The sequence below is a fragment of the Sphaerodactylus townsendi genome, linkage group LG02, assembly GCF_021028975.2.
Source record: "Sphaerodactylus townsendi isolate TG3544 linkage group LG02, MPM_Stown_v2.3, whole genome shotgun sequence".
Lineage (NCBI taxonomy): Eukaryota > Metazoa > Chordata > Lepidosauria > Squamata > Sphaerodactylidae > Sphaerodactylus > Sphaerodactylus townsendi.
The window spans coordinates 177,778,403-177,800,519 of NC_059426.1; the positions used below are offsets into that span (position 1 = coordinate 177,778,403).

General features: G+C 47.4%; 1 protein-coding gene across 1 annotated transcript in view; it reads right to left on the reverse strand.

Annotated features, from left to right (window-relative positions):
* The window catches only part of PYGL (glycogen phosphorylase L), a 36,681-nt gene that overhangs the window by 6,854 nt on the left and 7,710 nt on the right, over positions 1–22,117 (reverse strand). Inside the window, exons 3-12 of the mRNA XM_048484687.1 lie at positions 19,602–19,703; positions 16,133–16,211; positions 14,902–15,005; positions 12,119–12,250; positions 9,121–9,264; positions 8,933–9,025; positions 8,264–8,410; positions 6,290–6,453; positions 3,178–3,292; positions 2,320–2,421 (exon numbers count right to left, since the gene is read on the reverse strand). Coding sequence (XP_048340644.1) covers positions 2,320–2,421; positions 3,178–3,292; positions 6,290–6,453; positions 8,264–8,410; positions 8,933–9,025; positions 9,121–9,264; positions 12,119–12,250; positions 14,902–15,005; positions 16,133–16,211; positions 19,602–19,703 — 1,182 coding nt within the window. The remainder of the gene's footprint in view (positions 1–2,319; positions 2,422–3,177; positions 3,293–6,289; positions 6,454–8,263; positions 8,411–8,932; positions 9,026–9,120; positions 9,265–12,118; positions 12,251–14,901; positions 15,006–16,132; positions 16,212–19,601; positions 19,704–22,117) is intronic.

The following is a 22,117-nucleotide window of genomic DNA, read 5'->3' on the forward strand; positions in this document are numbered from 1 at the left end:
GGCATAGGACAGTTGGTGGCGAACCTTTGGCACTCCAGATGTTATGGACTACAATTCCCATCAGCCCCTGCCAGCATGGCCAATTGGCATAGACAGTTGGCATAGGACAGTGCCAAAGTGTTCACCACCACGGGCATAGGAGGTAACTGTTAATTGGACATTATCTAGAGCTGGGAGCTCACATCCCATTCCTAAGTCCCTCCAACCCAGCCGCAGGAACTTGGCCTTTGACAGATTTAATTTCTGTCAGCTCTGTTTTAGCCAATCGTTTCAGCCGAGGGTCTGGTTCCATATCTGGCAGGCTTTATGCGTGTTCTGTGAAAGGAAAACTGAGCAAGGGCCAAGAAATTCCACCAAGGAATCTGGAGCCCCCTTAGTACGATTCACAGTCCCTTGTGGAAAGTCACAACGTCTTTAGTCTGGCCAAGAGAAGGTTAAGAGGTGACATGATAGCCATGTTCAGATAACTGAAGGGATGTCATGTTGGTGAGGGAGGCAAAAATATGGAGGCAAAAATATTCAGAGGTGTGGCAGTTTCTGAACTCAACACCACTGGCCTCCAGAGAACAAGAAAGCCTAAGGGGAAACCTGGCACGTTGTAGCTGGGTCTGGTGCCAGCGTGGTGTAGTGGTTAAGAGCAGGTGCACTCTAATCTGGAGAACCGGGTTTGATTCCCTGCTCTGCCACTTGAGCTGTGGAGGCTTATCTGGGGAACCAGATTAGCTTGTGCATGCCAAAACATGCCAGCTGAGTGACCTCGGGCTAGTCACAGTTCTTTGGAGCACTCTCAGCCCCACCTACCTTACAGGGTGTTTGTTGTGAGGTGGGGGGAAGGGAAAGGAGCTTGTAAGCCACCTTGAGTCTCCTTGCAGGAGAGAAAGGGGGGGATATAAATCCAAACTCCTCCTCTTCTTCTTATTATTCCTTCCCCTTTTTTCCCTTCATTTCATTTGAATAGGCCAAAATAAAGGGTAAACAAATTGCAGTTATCCAATTGGATTTATTAAATGGGAGCCCCTTTGGAAGAAGATGAGGAGTTTGGATTTATATCCCCCCTTTCTCTCCTGCAAGGAGACTCAAAGGGGCTGACAATCTCCTTGCCCTTCCCCCCCTCACAACAAACACCCTGTGAGGTGGGTGGGACTGAGAGAGCTCCAAGAAGCTGTGACTAGCCCAAGGTCACCAATCTGGCATGTGTGGGAGTACACAGGCTAATCTGAATTCCCCAGATAAGCCTCCGTCCGTCCGTCCGTCCGTCCATCCATCCATCCAATACACTGCACGCCCCTGAAAGGCTCTGGGTGGTGTACAACAATAAAATACAAAAAAATTACATATATTAAAATCAGATCCATCATTTAAAATATAGCATTATAAGAAGAAGAAGAAGAAGAAGAAGAAGAGTTTGTATTTATATTCCCCTTTCTCTCCTATAGGAGACTCAAAGGGGCTTACAATCTCCCTGCCCTTCCCCCCCTCACAACAAACACCCTGTGAGGTGGGTGGGGCTGAGAGAGCTCCGAGAAGCTGTGACTAGCCCAAGGTCACCAATCTGGCATGTGTGGGAGTGCCCAGGCTAATCTGAATCCCCCAGATAAGCCTCCACAGCTCAGGTGGCAGAGCTGGGAATCAAACCCGGTTCCTCCAGATCAGAGTGCTCCTGCTCTTAGCCACTGCGCCACTGCTGCTGAAGTTAAATGAGGAATGTTGGGGGTGCCAGTCGTCGGTCGATTTGGATGATCAGGGTGTGCTGATTGAGAGGAGCATTTTTAACTTGTATTGAAGTATCCAATTGTGTATGCTGTGAGCCGCTTTGAGCGTGCCCTTTGGCTGGGGCAAAATGAGATACAAATCACAATAAAGTAAAAGTAAAGAGTGCTGAGTTTCTCATTCAGCACGTCTTTCTCTCAGCCCCACCTACTTCACAAGGTGTCTGTTGTGGGGAGAGGAAGGGAAAGGAGTTTGTAAGCCGCCTTGAGTCTCCTTACAGGAGAGAAAGGTGCACTCTAATCTGGAGAACCGGGTTCGATCCCCCTCTCTGCCACTTGAGCTGTGGAGGCTTATCTGGTGAACTAGATTAGCTTGTGCACTCCCTCACACGCCAGCTGGGTGGCCTGAAGTCTCCTTACAGGAGAGAAAGGGGGGTATAAATCCAAACTCCTCTTCTTCCCTTTTTCATATCTGAAGTTCTTTGCAGCATAGGGAAGCCCCAGGGTTTAGTAGAAGCGAAGGAGTCAAATGTACACGTGTTGGCAACATGGTGCCCCATCAAGGAGAAACGCGGCCCCGCCCAGGCGATTCCCAGCTCTCCCTTCTTACCTGCTTCACTTTGGCGACCTCTCGGATGAAAATCTCATCGTGGACAAATTTGTGCAGCTTCGTCAGCTGGTGCAGATCTTTCACATACTCCTCGCCGATTTTCTGCAAGAGGAAGGAGACGTAGTGACACGCCTGAACCCCTTCTGGGATAGCCACTAGGGACGAAGCCCTGAGTGACTGGACTACATGATTAAGTCATGACTGTCAGTGTTACCCCCAGGGGCGTAGGCAGAGGTGGGATCCAGCAGGTTCTCACAGGTTCCCAAGAGTAGGTTACTAATTATTTGTGTGTGCCGAGAGGGGGTGACTAATTGGTGATTTTGCCACGTGATTTTTGCCTCAGTTACGCCCCTCCTCTCAGCAGTAGCGCGCAGAACTTGAAGCAGTCTAGCGGGAGGTGCACCGGCGTGCGTGGCAGCCTGCGCCTGCATACATTTGTTTCCTGTCCAAGGACCGGCGCAGCGGCTGCGTCCTTGCCACAGACCCACCCAGCAATGCCCCGCCCCGGAATGCCCAGCCACACCCCCGGAATGCCCCGCCCAGCCCCACTGGCGCTACGCCACAGTTTGAATCCCACCACCATGGGAACCTGTTACTCAAATTTTTGGATCCCATCACTGGGCGTAGGGGCTGCTAAGGTACTGTGGTAGGGGTCCCCAACCATTTTGAGCTGACTTCTCTCCGTGACATCCCTCTGAAGATGCCGGCCACAGATGCAGGTAAAACGTGAGGAACAAGATCTACCAGACCACAGCCACACAGCCCAGAAAGCCCACCAGAACCACCCGATTTGTCTCATAGCACAGCCCAGCAACGTGCAAGACCCCATTTCTGCAAAGCCGAGGAATATTCGGTTACCTCCGCAATTAATTCGGCCAGTCCCGGGTTACACAGCAGGAGCCAGCGCCGGGGAGTGATGCCGTTGGTTTTGTTCTGAAACTTCTCGGGCTCAATATCCGCAAAGTCCTTGAACCTGCCACAAGCAGAAAGGCAAAGGGGCCTGGCTCAGTCTCCTGGCTTCAAGGGGCTAACAGAAGCCATGCAGGGACAGCTGGCAACGACGACTCCGCAGGCAATGCTGTCCACATGTGAAAACCGCCCTACGATATGCACACTGAGCATTTTGCCACAATGGATTGTCGAAGGCTCTTGGGGTCTCCTCCAACTCTATGATTCCATGACCGATTACTTGACTGGAAGTAGGGGTGGGTAGCGTGGTGGCCAAGTTTGCAGATGATACCAAATTATGTAGGGTGGTGAGAACCACAAAGGATTGCGAAGAGCTCCAAGCGGACCTTGATAAATTAGGTGAGTGGGCTCAGAAATGGCAAATGCAGTTCAATGTAGCAAAATGTAAAGTGATGCACACAGGGGCAAAAAATCCAAACTTCACATACACGCTACAGGGGTCAGTGCTATCAGTCACAGACCAGGAAAGGGATTTGGGCGTCTTAGTTGATAGTTCCATGGGAATGTCAACTCAATGCATGGCAGCTGTGAAAAAGGCAAACTCTATGCTGGGGATAATTAGGAAAGGAGTTGATAATAAAACTGCAAGGATTGTCATGCCCTTATATAAAGCCGTGGTGCGACCGCACTTGGAGTACTGTGTCCAGTTCTGGTCGCCACATCTCAAAAAGGATATCGAAGATATAGAAAAAGTGCAGAGAAGGGCAACGAGGATGATTGAAGGATTGGAGCACCTTCCTTATGAGGAGAGGCTGCAGCGTTTGGGACTCTTTAGTTTGGAGAGGAGACGTCTGAGGGGGGATATGATTGAAGTCTATAAAATTATGCATGGGATAGAAAATGTTGACGGAGAGAAATTTCTCTCTCTTTCTCACAATACTAGAACCAGGGGGCATCCATTGAAAATGTTGGGGGGAAGAATTAGGACTAATAAAAGGAAACACTTCTTCACGCAACGTGTGATTGGTGTTTGGAATCTGCTGCCACAGGAGGTGGTGATGGCCACTCACCTGGATAGCTTTAAAAGGGGCTTGGACAGATTTATGGAGGAGAAGTCGATTTATGGCTACCAATCTTGATCCTCTTTGATCTGAGATTGCAAATGCCTTAGCAGACCAGGTGCTCAGGAGCAGCAGCAGCAGCAGAAGGCCATTGCTTTCACATCCTGCCTGTGAGCCCCCAAAGGCACCTGGTGGGCCACTGCGAGTAGCAGAGTGCTGGACTAGATGGACTCTGGTCTGATCCAGCTGGCTTGTTCTTATGACTACAGTCCAGGGCTACTGTCCACAGGGTCTGCAACCTGCTGCTCTCGGATGTTCATGGACTACAAATCCCATCAGCCCCTGTCAGTATGGCCAACTGGCTGATGGGAATTGTAGTCCATGAACATCTGGAGAGCCGCAGGTGGCAGACCCCCGAATAGGTAACTTTTTCAAAATAAGAGGCTGCTGCATTTAAAATTTTCAAAATCCAGGGCTGCTTCTGCAACGTTCTTCTTCAGCTCAGACAGCAATCGGGGTTGAGAAAGATGACTTCCTTCCCTCCCGCCCGGTTCTTGCTGAAAGCCGGTCTCTCCCCTTCCCCTCGATGGCCGGCATCTGACACAGAGGCCTCTTGGGAAAGCTCCACTCCAGGGCATCCAACTAGTGTTGCCAACCTCCTGGCACGGTCTGGAGATGCCCTGGAAATTAGATCTGCAAATGACGGAGATCAATTCCCCTGGAGAAATGAACTTCTTTGGAGGGAAGGGGGGCCTCTGTGGTATCATATCCGTGGCTGAGGCCCCTTCCTTTCCCAAACCCCGCCTCCCTCAGGCTCCTCCCCAAATTTCCAGGAATTTCCCCATCATGCGCTGGTAATTCTACACCTGACATCCTTGCAGTCCACGTTAGGCAACCTGCAGGCATAATTTCCAGCCCAGTTTAGCCACAAAGAGGAACGTCGGCTCTTCCGTAATCCCCAAGAAGCAAGAACGAAAGAGACTCTGAACATGGTCAGCGTGATGGTTTCGGTGTCGGCTAAAGGTCAGCCGCAGCTCCAACAGCCAACACCATCACAGCAGGGTCCCCAAACTGTCCCTTCTCGCTCGTAACAATCAATCCACAATCCAGATAAATGGGTACAGTGTAAACACAAAAGCAATCGGTCGATGTGGGTTTTCCGGGCTGTATGGCCGTGGTCTGGTAGATCTGGTTCCTAATGTTTCGCCTGCATCTGTTTCTGGCATCTTCAGAGGTGTGAACAGACTTCCCTCTGCGATACACCTCTGAAGATGCCAGCCACAGATACAGGCGAAACGTTAGGAACCAGATGTACCAGACCACGGCCACACAGCCCAGAAAACCCACCACAACCAGTTGAATCCGGCCGTGAAAGCCTTCGACAATACACAAAAGCAATCCACTGAACAGAAAGCACAAAACCCTGGCTGTGTAATAATAACTGTAAACAAGTATAAATGTGTACTTAAATCATATTTGTTTATGAGTAAACACAGTGAATTAAGACCAGCAAATGATGTAAACCATTCCCAATTAAGAATGAAAGAAGAATTTGGATTTATATCCCCCCTTTCTCTCCTATAAGGAGACTCAAAGGGGCTGACAATCTCCTTTCCCTTCCCCCCCCCCAACAAACACCCTTTGAGGTAGGTGGGGCTGAGAGAGCTCTGAAGAACTGTGACTAGCCCAAGGTCACCCAGCAGGCGTGTGTGGGAGTGCACAAGCGAATCTGGCTCACCAGTTAAGCCTCCACAGCTCAAGTGGCAGAGCGGGAAGTCAAACCCAGTTCTCCAGATTAGACTGCACCTGATGGGGCTGATGGAAATTGCAGTCCATGAACATCTGAAGGTTCTCCAGATGGGAATCTACCTGCTCTTAACCACGGCATCCCGGCTCTAAAAAGAAACAGGCAGGGTTGTGTGCTTCGTGCTCAGTTGGTTGCCCTTCTCAAACACACCCCGTCCACGCACGAACAAATGAACAAAAGGCACATGGCTTACACTTGGTTCCGGATGATATCCGAGTGGATCTTTGCCACCCCGTTGACTGCATGGGAGCCGACGATGCAGAGATGGGCCATGTTAATGCGCTTGACCCCTTCCTCTTCGATCAGGGACATCCGCCTGATGCGCTCAACGTCCTTCGGAAACATGACCGAGATTCTCTGCAAGTGAGCAAAAGCAGGCCCGGCTCGGTCACTCAGAGTCCCTTCAGAGGACGCCAGACAGACACCCCTGCCTGGGATGCCGTCAGTCACCGAAATCCACATGCAAAGCTTGGAACGGCCAATATTTATTTATTTATTTCAAACACTTCTCTGCCACCTTTCCAGCCAAATATGGTCCCCAGGGTGGAGCAGAAAAAGAAGAAGAGTTTGGATTTAAGAGTTTGGATTTAAGAGTTTGGATTTATATCCCCCCTTTCTCTCCTGCAGGAGACTCAAAGGGGCTGACAATCTCCTTGCCCTTCCCCCCTCACTACAAACACCCTGTGAGGTAGGTGGGGCTGAGAGAGCTCCGAGAAGCTGTGACTAGCCCAAGGTCACCCAGCTGGCGTGTGTGGGAGTGGACAGGCTAATCTGAATTCCCCAGATAAGCCTCCACAGCTCAGGCAGCAGAGCTGGGAATCAAACCCGGTTCCTCCAGATTAGATACACAAGATCTTAACCTCCTACGCCACTGCTGCTCCTAATATTGATAAGTGACAAATATTGATACTGTTACAGGTGACAGTATTGATAAGTGACAAATATTGATACTGTTACAAGTGACAAATATTGATACTGTTACAGGAAGTCCTTCTCCTACACCATAATTGTGATTTTTGGCCTGCCAAACAACTGAGAGCCAGTGTGGTGTAGCAGTTAAGAGCAGGTGGATTCTAATCTGGGCCTTCCTAATCTGGACCTTTGTAAAAATGGATGTGCTTTAGCACTGGGTCCCGGCAGGTACAAAAACGTTTGACCATGTTTTATATTATGTTATGTTTTGTAACTCTGTAACTTTGTAGTTAAGTAGTGGAAGTTCACGTTCTGCTGTTCAGAAATGCTTTGGTCAATCTAGCACAGTGATGGCGAACCTTTTCAAGACTGAGTGCCCAAATTGCAACCCAAAACCCACTTATTTATCGCAAAAATGCCAACAAGGCAATTTAACCTGAATACTGAGGTTTTAGTTTAGAAAAAACAGTTGGCTCTGAGGCGCGTGTTACTCGGGAGTAAGCTTGGTGAAGCAACTGTGCAATGCTTCGAATGGATGAATCACGACCCTAGGAGGGTTTACTCAGAAGCAAGCCCCATTGCCAGCAACCGAGCTTACTCCCAGGTAAAGTATCATGCCCAGGCCAGCCTAGAGGTGTGTGTGTGGGGGGGTGATTTTCCGATGAACTCTGTGCACGTGTGCCCACAGAAAGGGTTCTGAGTGCCACCTCTGGCACCCATGCCATAGGTTCGCCACCACTGATCTAGCAGATGAAATTGTGCCTGCTTAAAAAAGATTTGTATGCAAGTAATTAGATGTGGTTGTCTTGCTAGGATGAAGTAATCCTTGTTTATGTGTATTTACAAGGGAGGCTTTAACATCTGTAATTTATTTATTCCTTAACATTTAACATTTGTAATTTATTTATTCCTTACTGAAGCACAAACCTCGAAGAATATTGAGGTTCGAATTCGGCCAATGGGCTAGCTTGTGTTGCTTATGTTAAGTGAATGGTTAACGTTTTTAGCCTGTGATGTTTTGGCTAATATATCTACTGCGATGAAAATCTATTATTTTCCATGTTTATTTAAGATGCTCGCAGCCTGATATCATCCGCCTTTGGAGAGGTAGGCTCCAGGTCGTGTAGTACAATTCTTGCCTATTTATGTTTCTCCAATTCCATATAAAGCATCCGTTTTGTTCAGGAAATCTTTCCGCCGCAGCATACTTGAGACGCTCGTCTTGTCAATCAAAACCAATCCACGCCTTACTTACGTCCAGGTGCCGCTGGTTTATTTCGTAGATGATCTGCAGATGTCTCGGGAGCAGCTTCTCCACCAGGTCGACCGGCCAGCGCTCAAGAGCTTCAGGGAGAACGGTGTGGTTTGTGTATGCGAAGGTCCGCGTGGTGATGTCCCAGGCCTGGCATTGAGGAAACAGGAAGTTAGCAGAGCAAGCTGAGAAAGTGGCAAGAGGAAGGGGTGACGGTCGGGTAGGCCTCAGGCGGTACAGTTGCTCCCTCAGCCTAGCCTACTTTGCAGGGCCGTTGAGAGGACAAAATGGAATCCCACCACCATGGGAACCTGTTACTAAAATTTTTGGATCCCACCACTACCCCCATCCCTATAACCTTGGGGGTCTCCACCCTTTTTGAACCTGCGAACATGTTTGGAATTCTGTCTCAAGATGGTGGGTGCAGCCACAAAATGGCTGCCTCAGGAGGCAGAGCCAGCCACAAAATGGTTGCTACATCTTAACTTTGGTCATAACAGTGCAGATCCTTGTGCTGTGGTGGCAACCATTTTGGGGCCTCGCCCCCGAACCCCCGCCCCCTAAAAAATCTATACCTACGTCACTGACAGAGAGAGGCAGTGCTGGGAAGCCGGCGTCGGATTTTGCAACCCGGAGCTCTGCAGGCAGAGCATTCTGGGGGAAAGCACTGACCTTAGACCACGGAAGCCGTTCGATATCCACGAACACCCTCATCAGTTCCGGGATGGCCATCGCAGGGTGGGTGTCGTTCAGCTGGATTGCGACCTGCGGAAAGAACGAGGGAAGAAAAGAGCTGTGCATCACCAGGTACCAGGCTGGGTGTCCGGCCGACACACAACCCCAACCCCGCAAGAAATTACCTGCTCAGGAAAAGAATCGAAAGCCGTCCGGACACTTTCCGTACTCCCGAACTTGGAGGCTTTGAAGCGCCGGATGATGTCCTGCAGGGTAGCAGCCACCACAAAGTATTCCTGCTTCAGACGCAGCTCTTTCCCCTCGAAAAACTACAGGGTGGAGGGAAGCAGAGAGGTCCATGAGGAGTATTGAGAAGAAGACCGTGATACAAAGGGAGAGTCAATGGAAGGGGATTGGTCTGCTCCACCGGCAGCCAGGCCCAACTGAGCCCACCCATCAATTGATTCATTCATCTCCCAATTCTTGCTCTAGAGCCGTGGTGGCGAACCTTTGGCACTCCCCCCCACACCCTCACTTCTCTTCCCTTGCATGTCACCCCTCCCCCTCCCTCCCTTCCCTTTCCCTCCGCTAGGGTGGGTGGGTCATATCAAGATGCTGGGCCCCCTGCCTCCCCTCCCTTGCATGCACCCCTCACTGTCTCCCCTCTCTCACTTCTCTTCCCTTGCATGGCTCCCCCTCCGTCCCTTTCCTCTCCCTCCCTCTCTTCCCTTGCATGCCACCCCTCCCTCCCTCTCCCTTGTGTGCATGTGTTTAACTTCCACTGGAGTTACTGCCTATGTACTGTTTCCACTGCTCCTATCTGGCCATCTGAGTGAACATTCTAAGCAGCACGAACATTCTAAGGGTGACAGTTACACACAGGCAGCTGCATGTCCTTCACCAGGGAGCGCCAGGAAAAAGGCATTTTACCTGGGCCAGGTGTGAAATTTCAGTTATGTGAACAGCTAAAAACACTCTCGCCTGGCTGACTATAGTCGCTGGGAATTTTCAGAGGAATTGGCCCAGCAGTTACTGAGGTATACTGTCATCAACAAATACACTGTTAGCTTTTTATATATATAGAAGATTGTTGTTATATTTTCTACTGGTTCTTCCACAAATAAGACTGCATTGTCCGCAAATGCCCTATATTGATATTCACAGTCTTTGACTTTAATTCCTTTCCAAGTTTTGTCGTTGTTTATTTTACGTCCCAAAATCTCCAACTGTAGAATAAATAATATTGGCGAAAGGGGGCAGCCCTGCCTTGTACCTTTATTTATTCTAAATCGTTTTGTTGGGTTCCCATTTATTAATATAGATGCCCATTGATTTTTATAAATTGATTTAATTGCCTTATTAAATTTACCTTCTATGCCTATTTTTTCTAAAAGGCTTTTCATAAATTGCCAGCTGACATTGAAGAGAAGAAGAAGAAGAGTTTGGATTTATATCCCCCCTTTCTCTCCTGCAGGAGACTCAAAGGGGTTTACAATCTCCTTGCCCTTCCCCCCTCACAACAAACACCCTGTGAGGTGGGTGGGGCCGAGAGAGCTCCGAGAAGCGGTGACTAGCCCAAGGTCACCCAGCTGGCGTGTGTGGGAGTGCACAGGCTAATCTGAATTCCCCAGCTAAGCCTCCACAGCTCAGGCGGCAGACCTGGGAATCAAACCTGGTTCCTCCAGATTAGATACACGAGCTCTTAACCTCCTACGCCACTGCTGCTCCATTGGGCATACAGACATTACAGACTAGAGACCAGGTAGGATAGAGGGCATTTTGTGCTAATTAGTGCTATGATACTGACTCCCTTATTTCGGTGTTTTAAAAGTTGATGGAAAATTCCTTGCCTAAATTCTTCTATTGAGGTTTTATGCTGATTGTGTACCAGAAAATTTTTTTTCACATATTGATGCTTAAAGGTTGCTAAAATGATAATGCCATTAATAATAGGATTTTGAATAAACAATTTTAATTATTTTTTAAAATAAGTATACTTTTAATTTTTTTAATATCGAACAGAAGGGAAATTTTAAACAATTAACTTATGTGTGCTATTTTAGCGTATCTTAAATAGGATCTTAAAATTCTCATATACCCTAAAATGCAACTTAGTAGCACACCTTCATAGCCTATCATATGATGTTGTATTGCCACTGGACAAAGCTTGGTTATACTGTTATAACTTTGTCTGGTCTTTGACCGTAATAAAGTCTGATTCTGACTAGAGACCAAGTTTCGCAGTGCTTTCATCATTGCATCGTTCCTGAAGGACCCTAAAAGGGGAACGCAACATTCTCCATTAATAGTCCTGCTACTCCTTCTGCGGTGCTAAGCAAAACTTCCTGAAGTCTGTGTCGAACAGAGTAACCTAGGAGTGTCCTTCTGCTAGGAAGTCCCTTATCTGTGTGGCACCAATATGGTGGCCGTGCGGCTTACAGGGAACGGTGTTCCCCACCCACTCTGACCTTGCCAGTCCCCATCAAATCTTTCATAGAATCATAGAGTTGGAAGAGACACCAAGGGCCATCCAATCCAACCCCCCTGCTATGCAGGAACACTCAATCAAAGCAGTTCTGACCGATGGCCATCTCTTTAAAAACCTCCAAAGAAGGAGACTCCACCACACTCCGAGGCAGGGAACTCCAATCCATTGTCAAACAGCTCTGACTGTCAGGAACTTTTTCCTGATGTTTAGGTGGAATCTCTTTTCCTTCACCTTGAACCCATTACTTGGTATCCTAGGCTCATTCTGCACATGCAGAATAATGCACTTTCAAACTGCTTTCAGTGCCCTTTGAAGCTGTGCGGAATGGCAAAATCCACTTGCAAACAGTTGTGAAAGTGGTTTGAAAACGCATTATTTTGCGTGTGCAGAAGGGGCCCTAGTCTCTGCAGCAGCAGAAAACAAGCTTGCTCCCTCTGAAATAGGCATCCCAGCAAGATATCTAACTTGCCAAGCTATCCGCAACACCCCTTAACCTTCTCTTCCCCAAACTAAACATCCCCAGCTCTCTAAGTCTTTCCTCATTGCCCTTCATCTAGGGACCTTGGAAGTGTTACCAACACAACACTGCTACAAGACAGGGCAAAACACTCATTTTGTCCAAGGCAAGCCAGAGAGCTTCAGGGCCGAGCGCCAACTTGATCCCACCCACCCCTCCCAACTTTGGCCCACAGTACCTGTGTATCGACCCATCTCACGCCGGTCTGGGTGTGCTCCACTCTTCCATAGAAGTGAATGGGAAGCATGTATTCCGGACGGGCTTTCTCCCAGGGGTTTCCGTGTCTCAGCCAGTCATCCGCTTCCTCCACCTGCAAGGGGGAAGTAAGCCACGATTACCAACTAGGATGGATTTCCTGCGAGAGATGTAGTAAAGGGTGGAGAAGTAAGATTTCTTTATTTGTATTCCATATCTTATAGGCAGTCTTCTACCGATAGAGCTTTTCCGCCATTATCGCTCTAGCCATCACCCCACACACTTCATTGCCACCAGCTCCTTAGAGTATTTATATCCCATACATTCTTGCCTGGAAATTAAGACTCCAGGGAGAAGCCCTCCTAACTTTTCCACCAATCAAAGAAGCTCATCTAGTGGGACACATGAGAAAGGGTCTTTTTGGTGGTTGCCCCTGAATTGCAGAGCAACCTCTCCAGGGAGGGGTGCCCGGGCCTCTTCCTTTTGCTCTTTAGGACACAGGTGTCAAACTTGCGGCCCTCCAGATGTTCATGAACTACAATTCCCATCAGCCCTTGCCAGTATAGCCAATGCTCATGTTGGGAGGGACTGATGGGAAGTGTAGTTCATGAACATCTGGAGGGCCGCAAGTTTGACATCCCTGCTTTAGGAGGCAGATGAAGCCCGTTTTATTTATGACTGCCTTAGATTAAAGCAGTTCTATGTTGTGATTTTAAAATGTTAACTGTACATATTTTTCTGGACTTTGTGTTGTCAATTGCCTTAAGCTGAATAAGGAAGACAGGCAGAAAGAAATAATGAATCCATAAATGAATAAATAAAATTAATAAATACACAAATAAAAGGAATGAATAAATAAAATAAATCAAACACTACAGGTGGAGGCTTGCATGAATGAATAAATCCGACTCTCTCACTCGCAAATTTCACATCATTGTGAAGAAGAGGAAGAGGAAGAGGAAGAAGAGGAAGAAGAGGAAGAAGAGGAAGAAGAGGAAGAAGAAGAAGAAGAAGAAGAAGAAGAAGAAGAAGAAGAAGAAGAAGAAGAAGAAGGCTTTATTTACAGTCAATGACCAAACATATTACAAATCTCCAAAATATCTACAACAAAACAAGAATGCAGATCTCTCTCCCTTACTCCAGCACTATCCATCTATATATCATTATACTTTGTAAACACACCAAACAGCATAAAAATACTAAACAAAGAACAAAAGATATCTGAGGGGAATACCGTAATTTCAGATCATTTTTTTTTCTTTCATAATGAACAGACAGAATTTTGCTGTTTAGCAACATTCCTCCCTTCTTATCTTATGTGGTTTTTCACAACAGAGCTTTATCAGAACAATATATCATCTTGTGTGAAGAGTAGATGTGACAGGCATTTTTCCCTTGCCTCCTCATAAAGGGGACATTTTATGCTCTATATGCTCTATAGTTTCTACAGAATTCAGAGAGCAAGAACATAACCTTGCAGCGTAAGGTATCTTTTGATATTTCCCTTCTAAGACAGCAGAAGGTAAATGTGCACTTCTTGCAAGAGTAAAAGCTCTCCTTAGATCTTTGTTATCCAGATAAGTTAAATAAGGAGCAAGGGCAGTGATATATTTCTGTGTATAGCACATCATTGTGTGTTCCTGCAGTTATCAGATCACTGTATTTCAGAATGGTATACTTTGATCGTTAGAAAGGTTGAAGCTATCGGTTTCCCCTTGGAATCACTCCTTATGCTCACAAAGGTGGAAGCCTTCAGACTAGTTAAGAATAGGCTCTTGGATCTTGATTTTCATAATTTGACTCGTGCTGCCAAGACCACCTGTTCTCCGACTACATTATTAATCCCATGAGAGTGTGGAATTATGGCAGCATATCTTCGTCTGCTGGTTAATCCCACCCAGGAGGAGGGAGCCTTGCAGCTACTGCGAGACATCATGTCTTGACCATCCACATCTGCTGGAGGGAAGATTCAAGAATATGGAACGTTCTAAAAGAGTTTGTTCATGTGATATGACTACGGTTGAAACACTTGACCATTCTCTGTTTCTATGCCCTAAATACAATAAGATACACATGAAATACATGAATTCCATTTCCTTGCAATGTTCTCAGTGGCATGAGTGTTATAAGATTCCCAATCTCTTGAACAGCTCTGATGTACTCTTTTGTGAAATTTTATACTGGAAATTAGTAATTTTAACTGTATTTCTTAACCTTGTTTTGTTTTAAAATTGTGTCCTGTTTTATATGCCAATAAAGGCTCGTGTTCTGTTGTGTGTGTTCCTGCATGGCAGGGGGTTGGACTTGATGGCCTTTGGGGGTCTCTTCCAACTCTAGGATTCTATGATTCAGTCCACCACTGATAAGCAAACATCCCGCCACACGAAACCTAGCTCTAGCGTTCTGCCTGGAGACTGAATTGCTGGGAAATACCTTGAACGAAGTCCAGCGCGGGGGGAGCTGCCGCTGCAAAACGCGACAGAGATAACCTGCCCTTTGCGCTAAAGATCTTCAAACACAGCAAGTGAAAAAAGATTTTGCAACAAAGACCTCCCCACCCGTCGAGAACTGACTCTGGGAAATGCCGCGAGCGAACATGCGCTCGCTCAGGCACAACCGAGCGCTTCTGGGGTTATCTGTTTGCTCTCCGATTCTCAGTTAATCATTGATCTAACCCACTGGCTGGAAACCTTCGGGGGGGGGGGGAAGCTTGAAAACTTGGCTGCTGACCAACTGTGCATAAAAGTACGGCCGCTGTGCTGTTACCTGCCAGCCATCTCTGATCTTCTGGTTGAAGATACCATATTCGTACCGGATCCCGTAACCGTAGGCAGCCAGTCCCAGCGTGGCCATGGAGTCCAGGAAGCAGGCTGTGTGGACAGAGAGGGCACACGGCGTGGGCTCAGACTGCCACTCTGTATGATAGTGGCAGACTTTCTCCTGGAAATTACTAAATGCCAGTAGATTTCCTTCGTCCTAACATGTATATCCTGTATTGTATATGCTATTTAATCTGTTTTTATTATTGTTGTACTGCTGTCTGTGCCAATAAAGGCTTGCTTCAAAAAGACTCAGACTGCCAAAACCCAACACAACTCTAGAACATAGGTGTCAAACTCCCGGCCCTCCAGATGTTGTGGACTACAGTTCCCATCATCCCCTGCCAGCATCATGCATGGGAGGGACCTCAGCAAAATGTGACATCATAGCCTTTAAGAGAGGCTGGATGGACATCTCTCAGGATTGCTTTGATGATGTGTTCCTGCGTGGCAGGGGTTGGACTTGATGGCCCTTGGGGTTTCTTCCAACTCTAGGATTCTAAGAATTAATCATGTGAATAAGAATGGATAAAAATTACATACGTGAATAATTATTACTGCATCTGTGCATTTCTTAATATTTATATAAAAGGTTTCTTAATATTATTTAAAAGCATTTCTTAATATTTATATAAAAGGATCTGAGATTGCAAATGCCTTAACAGTCCAGGTGCTCGGGAGCAACAGCCGCAGAAGGCCATTGCTTTCACATCCTGCATGTGAGCTCCCAAAAGGCACCTGGTGGGCCAATGCGAGTAGCAGAGAGCTGGACTAGATGGACTCTGGTCTGATCCAGCTGGCTCTTTCTTATGTTCTTTGTAACAAAGTGCACAGGTAACAATAAAAAAATAGGAGGATAATATTTGTTCATGTCTTATAGCTCTCAAACACCTGAAGTTTATTCTATGTTGCCCTTACATGAAGCAGGTTTGAGGGACCCTGATCTATGGTATACCATAGATTCTAGGCATATTGCCTCCCCATGCTCTTCCTCCAAAGGTACCACCCACCAATCTCCAGGAATTTCCCAGGCTGGAGTTGGCCCCCAATCAAGACATGACTAAGATTTCAATCACATGACCGATCTCCATCCTCGACCATTTTGGGGACGATTCGGTCTATTTGTCAGCAGGAGACATCTCAGGGCCCCAATCCCAGGATCACCTTCCCTCACTTACCAGCCAGCCGGCCAAGACCCCCGTTGCCCAGCCCGGCGTCTTCTTCGATCTCCTCCAGCTCTTCTATGTCCAGCCCTAACTGAACAGACACACAGAGAGACAAAGCAAACGACATCAGGGGCCAGAACAAAACAACCACAGAAGCACGCGCGCGCACTGGAACATGAGATCCCCAACCGCTGCCACTTCTAGCTTGACCACACAACATGCATTCAGACCCACCGCACAGGTGTGTGTCTGGTTTTTTGGGTACTGTATGTAAATGAGGAGGAAGAAGAGGAAGAAGAAGAGGAAGAAGAAGAAGAAGAAGAAGAAGAAGAAGAAGAAGAAGAGGAAGAAGAAGAGGAAGAGGAAGAGGAAGAGGAAGAGGAAGAGGAAGAGGAAGAGGAAGAAGTAGAAGAAGAAGTAGAAGAAGAAGAAGAAGAAGAGGAAGAGGAAGAGGAAGAGGAAGAGGAAGAAGAAGAAGTATCTCATTTTGCCCAAGCCAAAGGGCATGCTCAAAGCGGCTCACAGCATACACAATTCAATACTTCAATACAAGTTAAAAATGCTCCTCTCAATCAGCACACCCTGATCATCCAAATCGACAGACGACTGGCACCCCCAACATTCCTCATTTAACTTCAGCAGCAGTGGTGCAGTAGCTAAGAGCAGGTGCACTTCGATCTGGAGGAACCGGGTTTGATTCCCAGCTCTGCCGCTTGAGTTGTGGAGGCTTATCTGGGGAATTCAGATTAGCCTGTGCACTCCCACACACGCCAGCTGGGTGACCTTGGGCTAGTCACAGCTTCTCGGAGCTCTCTCAGCCCCACCCACCTCACAGGGTGTTTGTTGTGAGGGGGGAAGGGCAAGGAGATTGTAAGCCCCTTTGAGTCTCCTACAGGAGAGAAAGGGGGGATATAAATCCAAACTCCTCATCTTCTTCCAAAGGGGCTCTCATTTAATAAATCCAATTTGATAACTGCAATTTGTTTACCCTTTTTTGGCCTATTCAAATGAAATGAAGGAAAAAAAGGGGAAGGAAGAAGAAGAGGAGGAGGAGGAGTTTTGATTTCTGCCTCCCTTTTTCTCCTGTAAGGAGACTCAAGGCGGCTTACAAGCTCCTTTCCCTTCCTCTCCTCACAACAGACACCCTGTGAGGTGGGCAGCACCGAGGGACCTCCGAAGAACTGTGACTAGCCCAAGGTCACACAGCTGGCGCATGTGGGAGTGCACAAGCTAATAAGAACATAAGAACAAGCCAGCTGGATCAGACCAGAGTCCATCTAGTCCAGTTCTCTGCTACTCGCAGTGGCCCACCAGGTGCCATTGGGAGCTCACATGCAGGATGGGAAAGCAATGGCCTTCTGTGGCTGTTGCTCCCGAGCACCTGGTCTGTTAAGGCATTTGCAATCTCAGATCAAGGAGGATCAAGATTGGTAGCCATAAATCGACTTCTCCTCCATAAATCTGTCCAAGTCCCTTTTAAAGCTATCCAGGTTAGTGGCCATCACCACCTCCTGTGGCAGCATATTCCAAACACCAATCACACGTTGCGTGAAGAAGTGTTTCCTTTTATTAGTCCTAATTCTTCCCCCCAGCATTTTCAATGGATGCCCCCTGGTTCTAGTATTGGGAGAAAGAGAGAAAAATTTCTCTCTGTCAACATTTTCTACCCCATGCATAATTTTATAGACTTCAATCCTATCCCGCCTCAGACGTCTCCTCTCCAAACTAAAGAGTCCCAAACGCTGCAGCCTCTCCTCATAGGGAAGGTGCTCCAGTCCCTCAATCATCCTCGTTGCCCTTCTCTGCACTTTTTCTATCTCCTCAATATCCTTTTTGAGATGCGGCGACCAGAACTGGACACAGGACTCCAAGTGCGGTCGCACCACTGCTTTATATAAGGGCATGACAATCTTTGCAGTTTTATTATCAATTCCTTTCCTAATGATCCCCAGCATAGAGTTTGCCTTTTTCACAGCTGCCATGCACTAAGTTGACATTCCCATGGAACTATCTGGTCCACCAGATAAGCCTCCACAGCTCAAGTGGCAGAGAGGGGGATCAACCCCAGTTCTCCAGATTAGAGTGCACCTGCTGTTAACCACTACACCAACTGGCTCTCTGGAAAAAGAAAGGAATGGAAAAGGAAAAAGGAAAAAGGAAAAAGGAAAGGAAAGAAGGGAAAGGAGGGACGGGGGAAAGGAAGGGAGGCCAAGTAGCTCTGAAAATCTATCAGTTCCATGTATTTTTTTAAAATCGTTCTTTCCCTTTCAGCTGGTGACAGGTTTGTAGACCAGAGAGGAAAACGAAAGGCGAGGGGGAGAAAAGGAAAACACGGAAACTGGATGAGCTAACTCCAGAAAAACACTCGCCCAAATCAGGGAAGTTCAACAAACTGATTTATAGCATGAAAGCCAAGTCTAAACGCATTAATAGTATTTCAAATACATTCTGATACATGAATAGAATAGCACTGGAATCAAGTTCATTCATAAATCCCACAGATAGGAGACCATTCATGAGTGGAGGCGACGTTTCAAAAGTCAGTTTGTGATGGTGTGGATAAATCACGTAGGCATGCGGGAGCCGGTCGCTTACCAACCGCCAGAAGAAGATCGTAAATTAGACGCATTGGAGAAGACAAGCCCTTTCCAAAACGCTGGAAGAATGTTGGATTCAACAGCAAAGGACGCTGAGTAAACTTTGCAATCACTTTTGCATCACCTTTGCAGAACGCTGGCGCGCTGTAGAGCGTTTTCGAAAGAATAATCTTCCTCAGTGTAAGAACATAAGAACATAAGAACAAGCCAGCTGGATCAGACCAAAGTCCATCTAGTCCAGCTCTCTGCTACTCGCAGTGGCCCACCAGGTGCCTTTGGGAGCTCACATGTAGGATGTGAACGCAATGGCCTTCTGCGGTTGTTGCTCCCGATCACCTGTCTGTTAAGGCATTTGCAATCTGTTAAGGCATTTGCAATCTCAGATCAAGGAGGATCAAGATTGGTAGCCATAAGTATATATTCTTTTGCGTTCATACTGTTATGATTGATCATCAAAGTGGCTATACTTGGCCAGTTTTCATGAATGGTCTCCTATCTGTGGGATTTATGAATGAACTTGATTCCAGTGCTACTCTATTCATGCATCAGAATGTATTTATAATACTATTAATGCGTTTAGACTTGTCATTCATGCTATAAATCAGTTTGTTGTACTTCCCTGTTTTAGGTTTGTAGGCCAACCAGCAAAGAATGAAGATTTGTTCCCATGAAGAAAATGGTTGCTCTGGGGGTAGACTAGACGGCCTTGGACCCTGGAGAGATCCCTTCCCTCTCCAATCCCGACCCACCCCACCAAGGCACACTCCCAAATATCCAGGAATTTCCCACCCCAAAGTTGGTAACGCTGCAAATCGTGCGTATTTAGACAAGGGGAAATGGGCTTTGGTGCTGATACTTGGGACCCCATTTCCAGACGGACCCACCTGATAGATGGCCTCGTCGCAGGCATTCTGCAAGCCCAGGTTGATCATGGTGTTCTGCAAAGTGCGGCCCATGTAGAACTCCAAGGAAAGGTAGTAAACTCTCTGCAGGAAGAGAAAAAGGAGGGAAATTTGAAAGCCAGTCGCCTGAAAATGCCACCGAAAATCAGAGAATCATAGAGTTGGAAGAGACCCCAAGGGTCATCCAGTCCACCCCCTGCCATGCACGAACACACAATCAAAGCTGACAGATGGCCATCCAGCCTCTCTTTAAAAACCTCCAAAGAAGGAGACTCCACCACACTCCGAGGTCATGCGTTCCACTGTCGAACAGCCCTGACGGTCAGGAAGTTTTCCCTATCATGTCACCTCTTAAACTTCTCTTCACCAAACTAAACATGCCCAGCTCCCTAAGACTCTCCACATAGGGCGTGGGTTCCAGACCACTGACCCTTTTGGTTGCCCTCCTCTGGACCTGTTCCAGCTTGTACTTGCGGCAGACATTACTACAGAGTATGCCGTGGCCCATCCAGTTCCACAAACACCCGTTTGATATCCCAAGTATTTAGACGTGTGAACGCCACAGAAACGGGACACAAACACAGTTCTTCAGACGTAACCAGCATAGTGCCGCATTTAAAGGATTCTGCTATACCAGTTCCATGAAAGACTACAAGACACTCGCCTTCAGTTTCCTTCAGAGGGATCAACGGCAATGGCTTGGAGCAGCAGTGGCGTAGGGAGGTGAAGAGCTCGTGTATCTAATCTGGAGGAACCGGGTTTGATTCCCAGCTCTGCCGCCTGAGCTGTGGAGGCTTATCTGGGGAATTCAGATTAGCCTGTGCACTCCCACACACGCCAGCTGGGTGACCTTGGGCTAGTCACAGCTTCTCGGAGCTCTCTCAGCCCCACCTACCTCACAGGGTGTTTTTGTTGTGAGGGCGGAAGGGCAAGGAGATTGTAAGCCCCTTCAAGTCCCTTCCAACTTTTGGCAACCCTATGAATTAACAGCCCACTGGGAACCGGGTTTGATTCCCAGCTCTGCCGCCTGAGCTGTGGAGGCTTATCTGGGGAATTCAGATTAGCCTGTGCACTCCCACACACGCCAGCTGGGTGACCTTGGGCTAGTCACAACTTCTTGGAGCTCTCTCAGCCCCACCCACCTCACAGGGTGTTTGTTGTGAGGGGGGAAGGGCAAGGAGATTGTAAGCCCCTTTGAGTCTCCTGCAGGAGAGAAAGGGGGGATAGAAATCCAAACTACTACTCCTCTTCCTCCTCTTCCTCTTCTTCTTCTTCTTGGGTTAAGCACTGTCAAGTCCCTTCCAACTTTTGGCAACCCTATGAATTAACAGCCTACAAAACCTATCTTTTAGCCTTTAAGGCTGTGAGCGGTCTTGAACCTGCATACCTGCGGGACCGCCTCTCCCCATATTGCCCAATGAGGTCCCTGCACTCGTCGGAGAGAACCTGCCAGAGATCCCCGGCCCAAAGACTATCTGGCAGGCTTTTACAGCCCTGGCCCCTGAAGGGCAACAGGTATATTTACAATATATAATCCTGTCAAGCAGAGCAACGAGCAGAAATGTGGCTTGCGTGGTCATCCACTAAGAATAGTTATCTTTCAAAAGACCAGCTGTTTTACCTCAGAAGTTCATAAACATAAGGAAAACTTTACTTTAACTGAGAGAGAAAAAGTACACAGTGTATACATATCAACAAAGTATCACATATACATCTTCACTGTTCATTGTTTGTTACAATTTTGGTTGTGATACAGTATACAGTATATTGGTCAAAGGCAATTTGACATAGCACTGGTTAGAAGTACACAGAGAAACCTCTTTTCTCTAAGTCAGTCAGGGAGCAGAAGAACTACCAACTGTTTTTAACTGTCACCTTTAGAATGTTCATGCAGATTCCCAGAATTCCCTGCTGCTTGTGCTGCTGCTGCATGCAAACAAGGCTGGAAATTCCAACAGCCCCTGCCTGGTGGAATAAGCTCCCGAGTGAGATCAGGGCCCTGCGGGACTTGGAACAGTTTCCGCAGGGCTTGTAAGATGGGAGTTTTTCTGCCAGGCATTTCCATCAAGGCAGCCGGCCTGACCTGTTATCATCATTGGCCACCCGTGGGTGCAGAAGGGGGGAGGGTTTTCGCCATCTTTGGTTGTTTGATTGGTTTTATGATTGTCACTGGTTTTATTGTTGTCTTGCTGTCTGCAGTCCTGAGCCCTCTTGGGGAGCGTGGGATATAAATTGAAACATAAAATAAAATAAAATAAAATAAGCAGCCTTGCTTCCTTGACGGAATCAATTCATCTGTCGGGTCTTCCTCTTTCTCAGCTGCTTATCAGTTTTTCCTAGCATTATTGTCTTTTCCAATGAGTCTCGTTGTCTCGCCTTGTTACCAAAGTACAATAGCCTCAGTTTAGTCATTCCAGCTCAGGGGTCTGCACCCTGTGGCTCTCCAGATGTTCATGGACTACAATTCCCATCCGCCCCTGCCAGCATGCTGGCAGGGG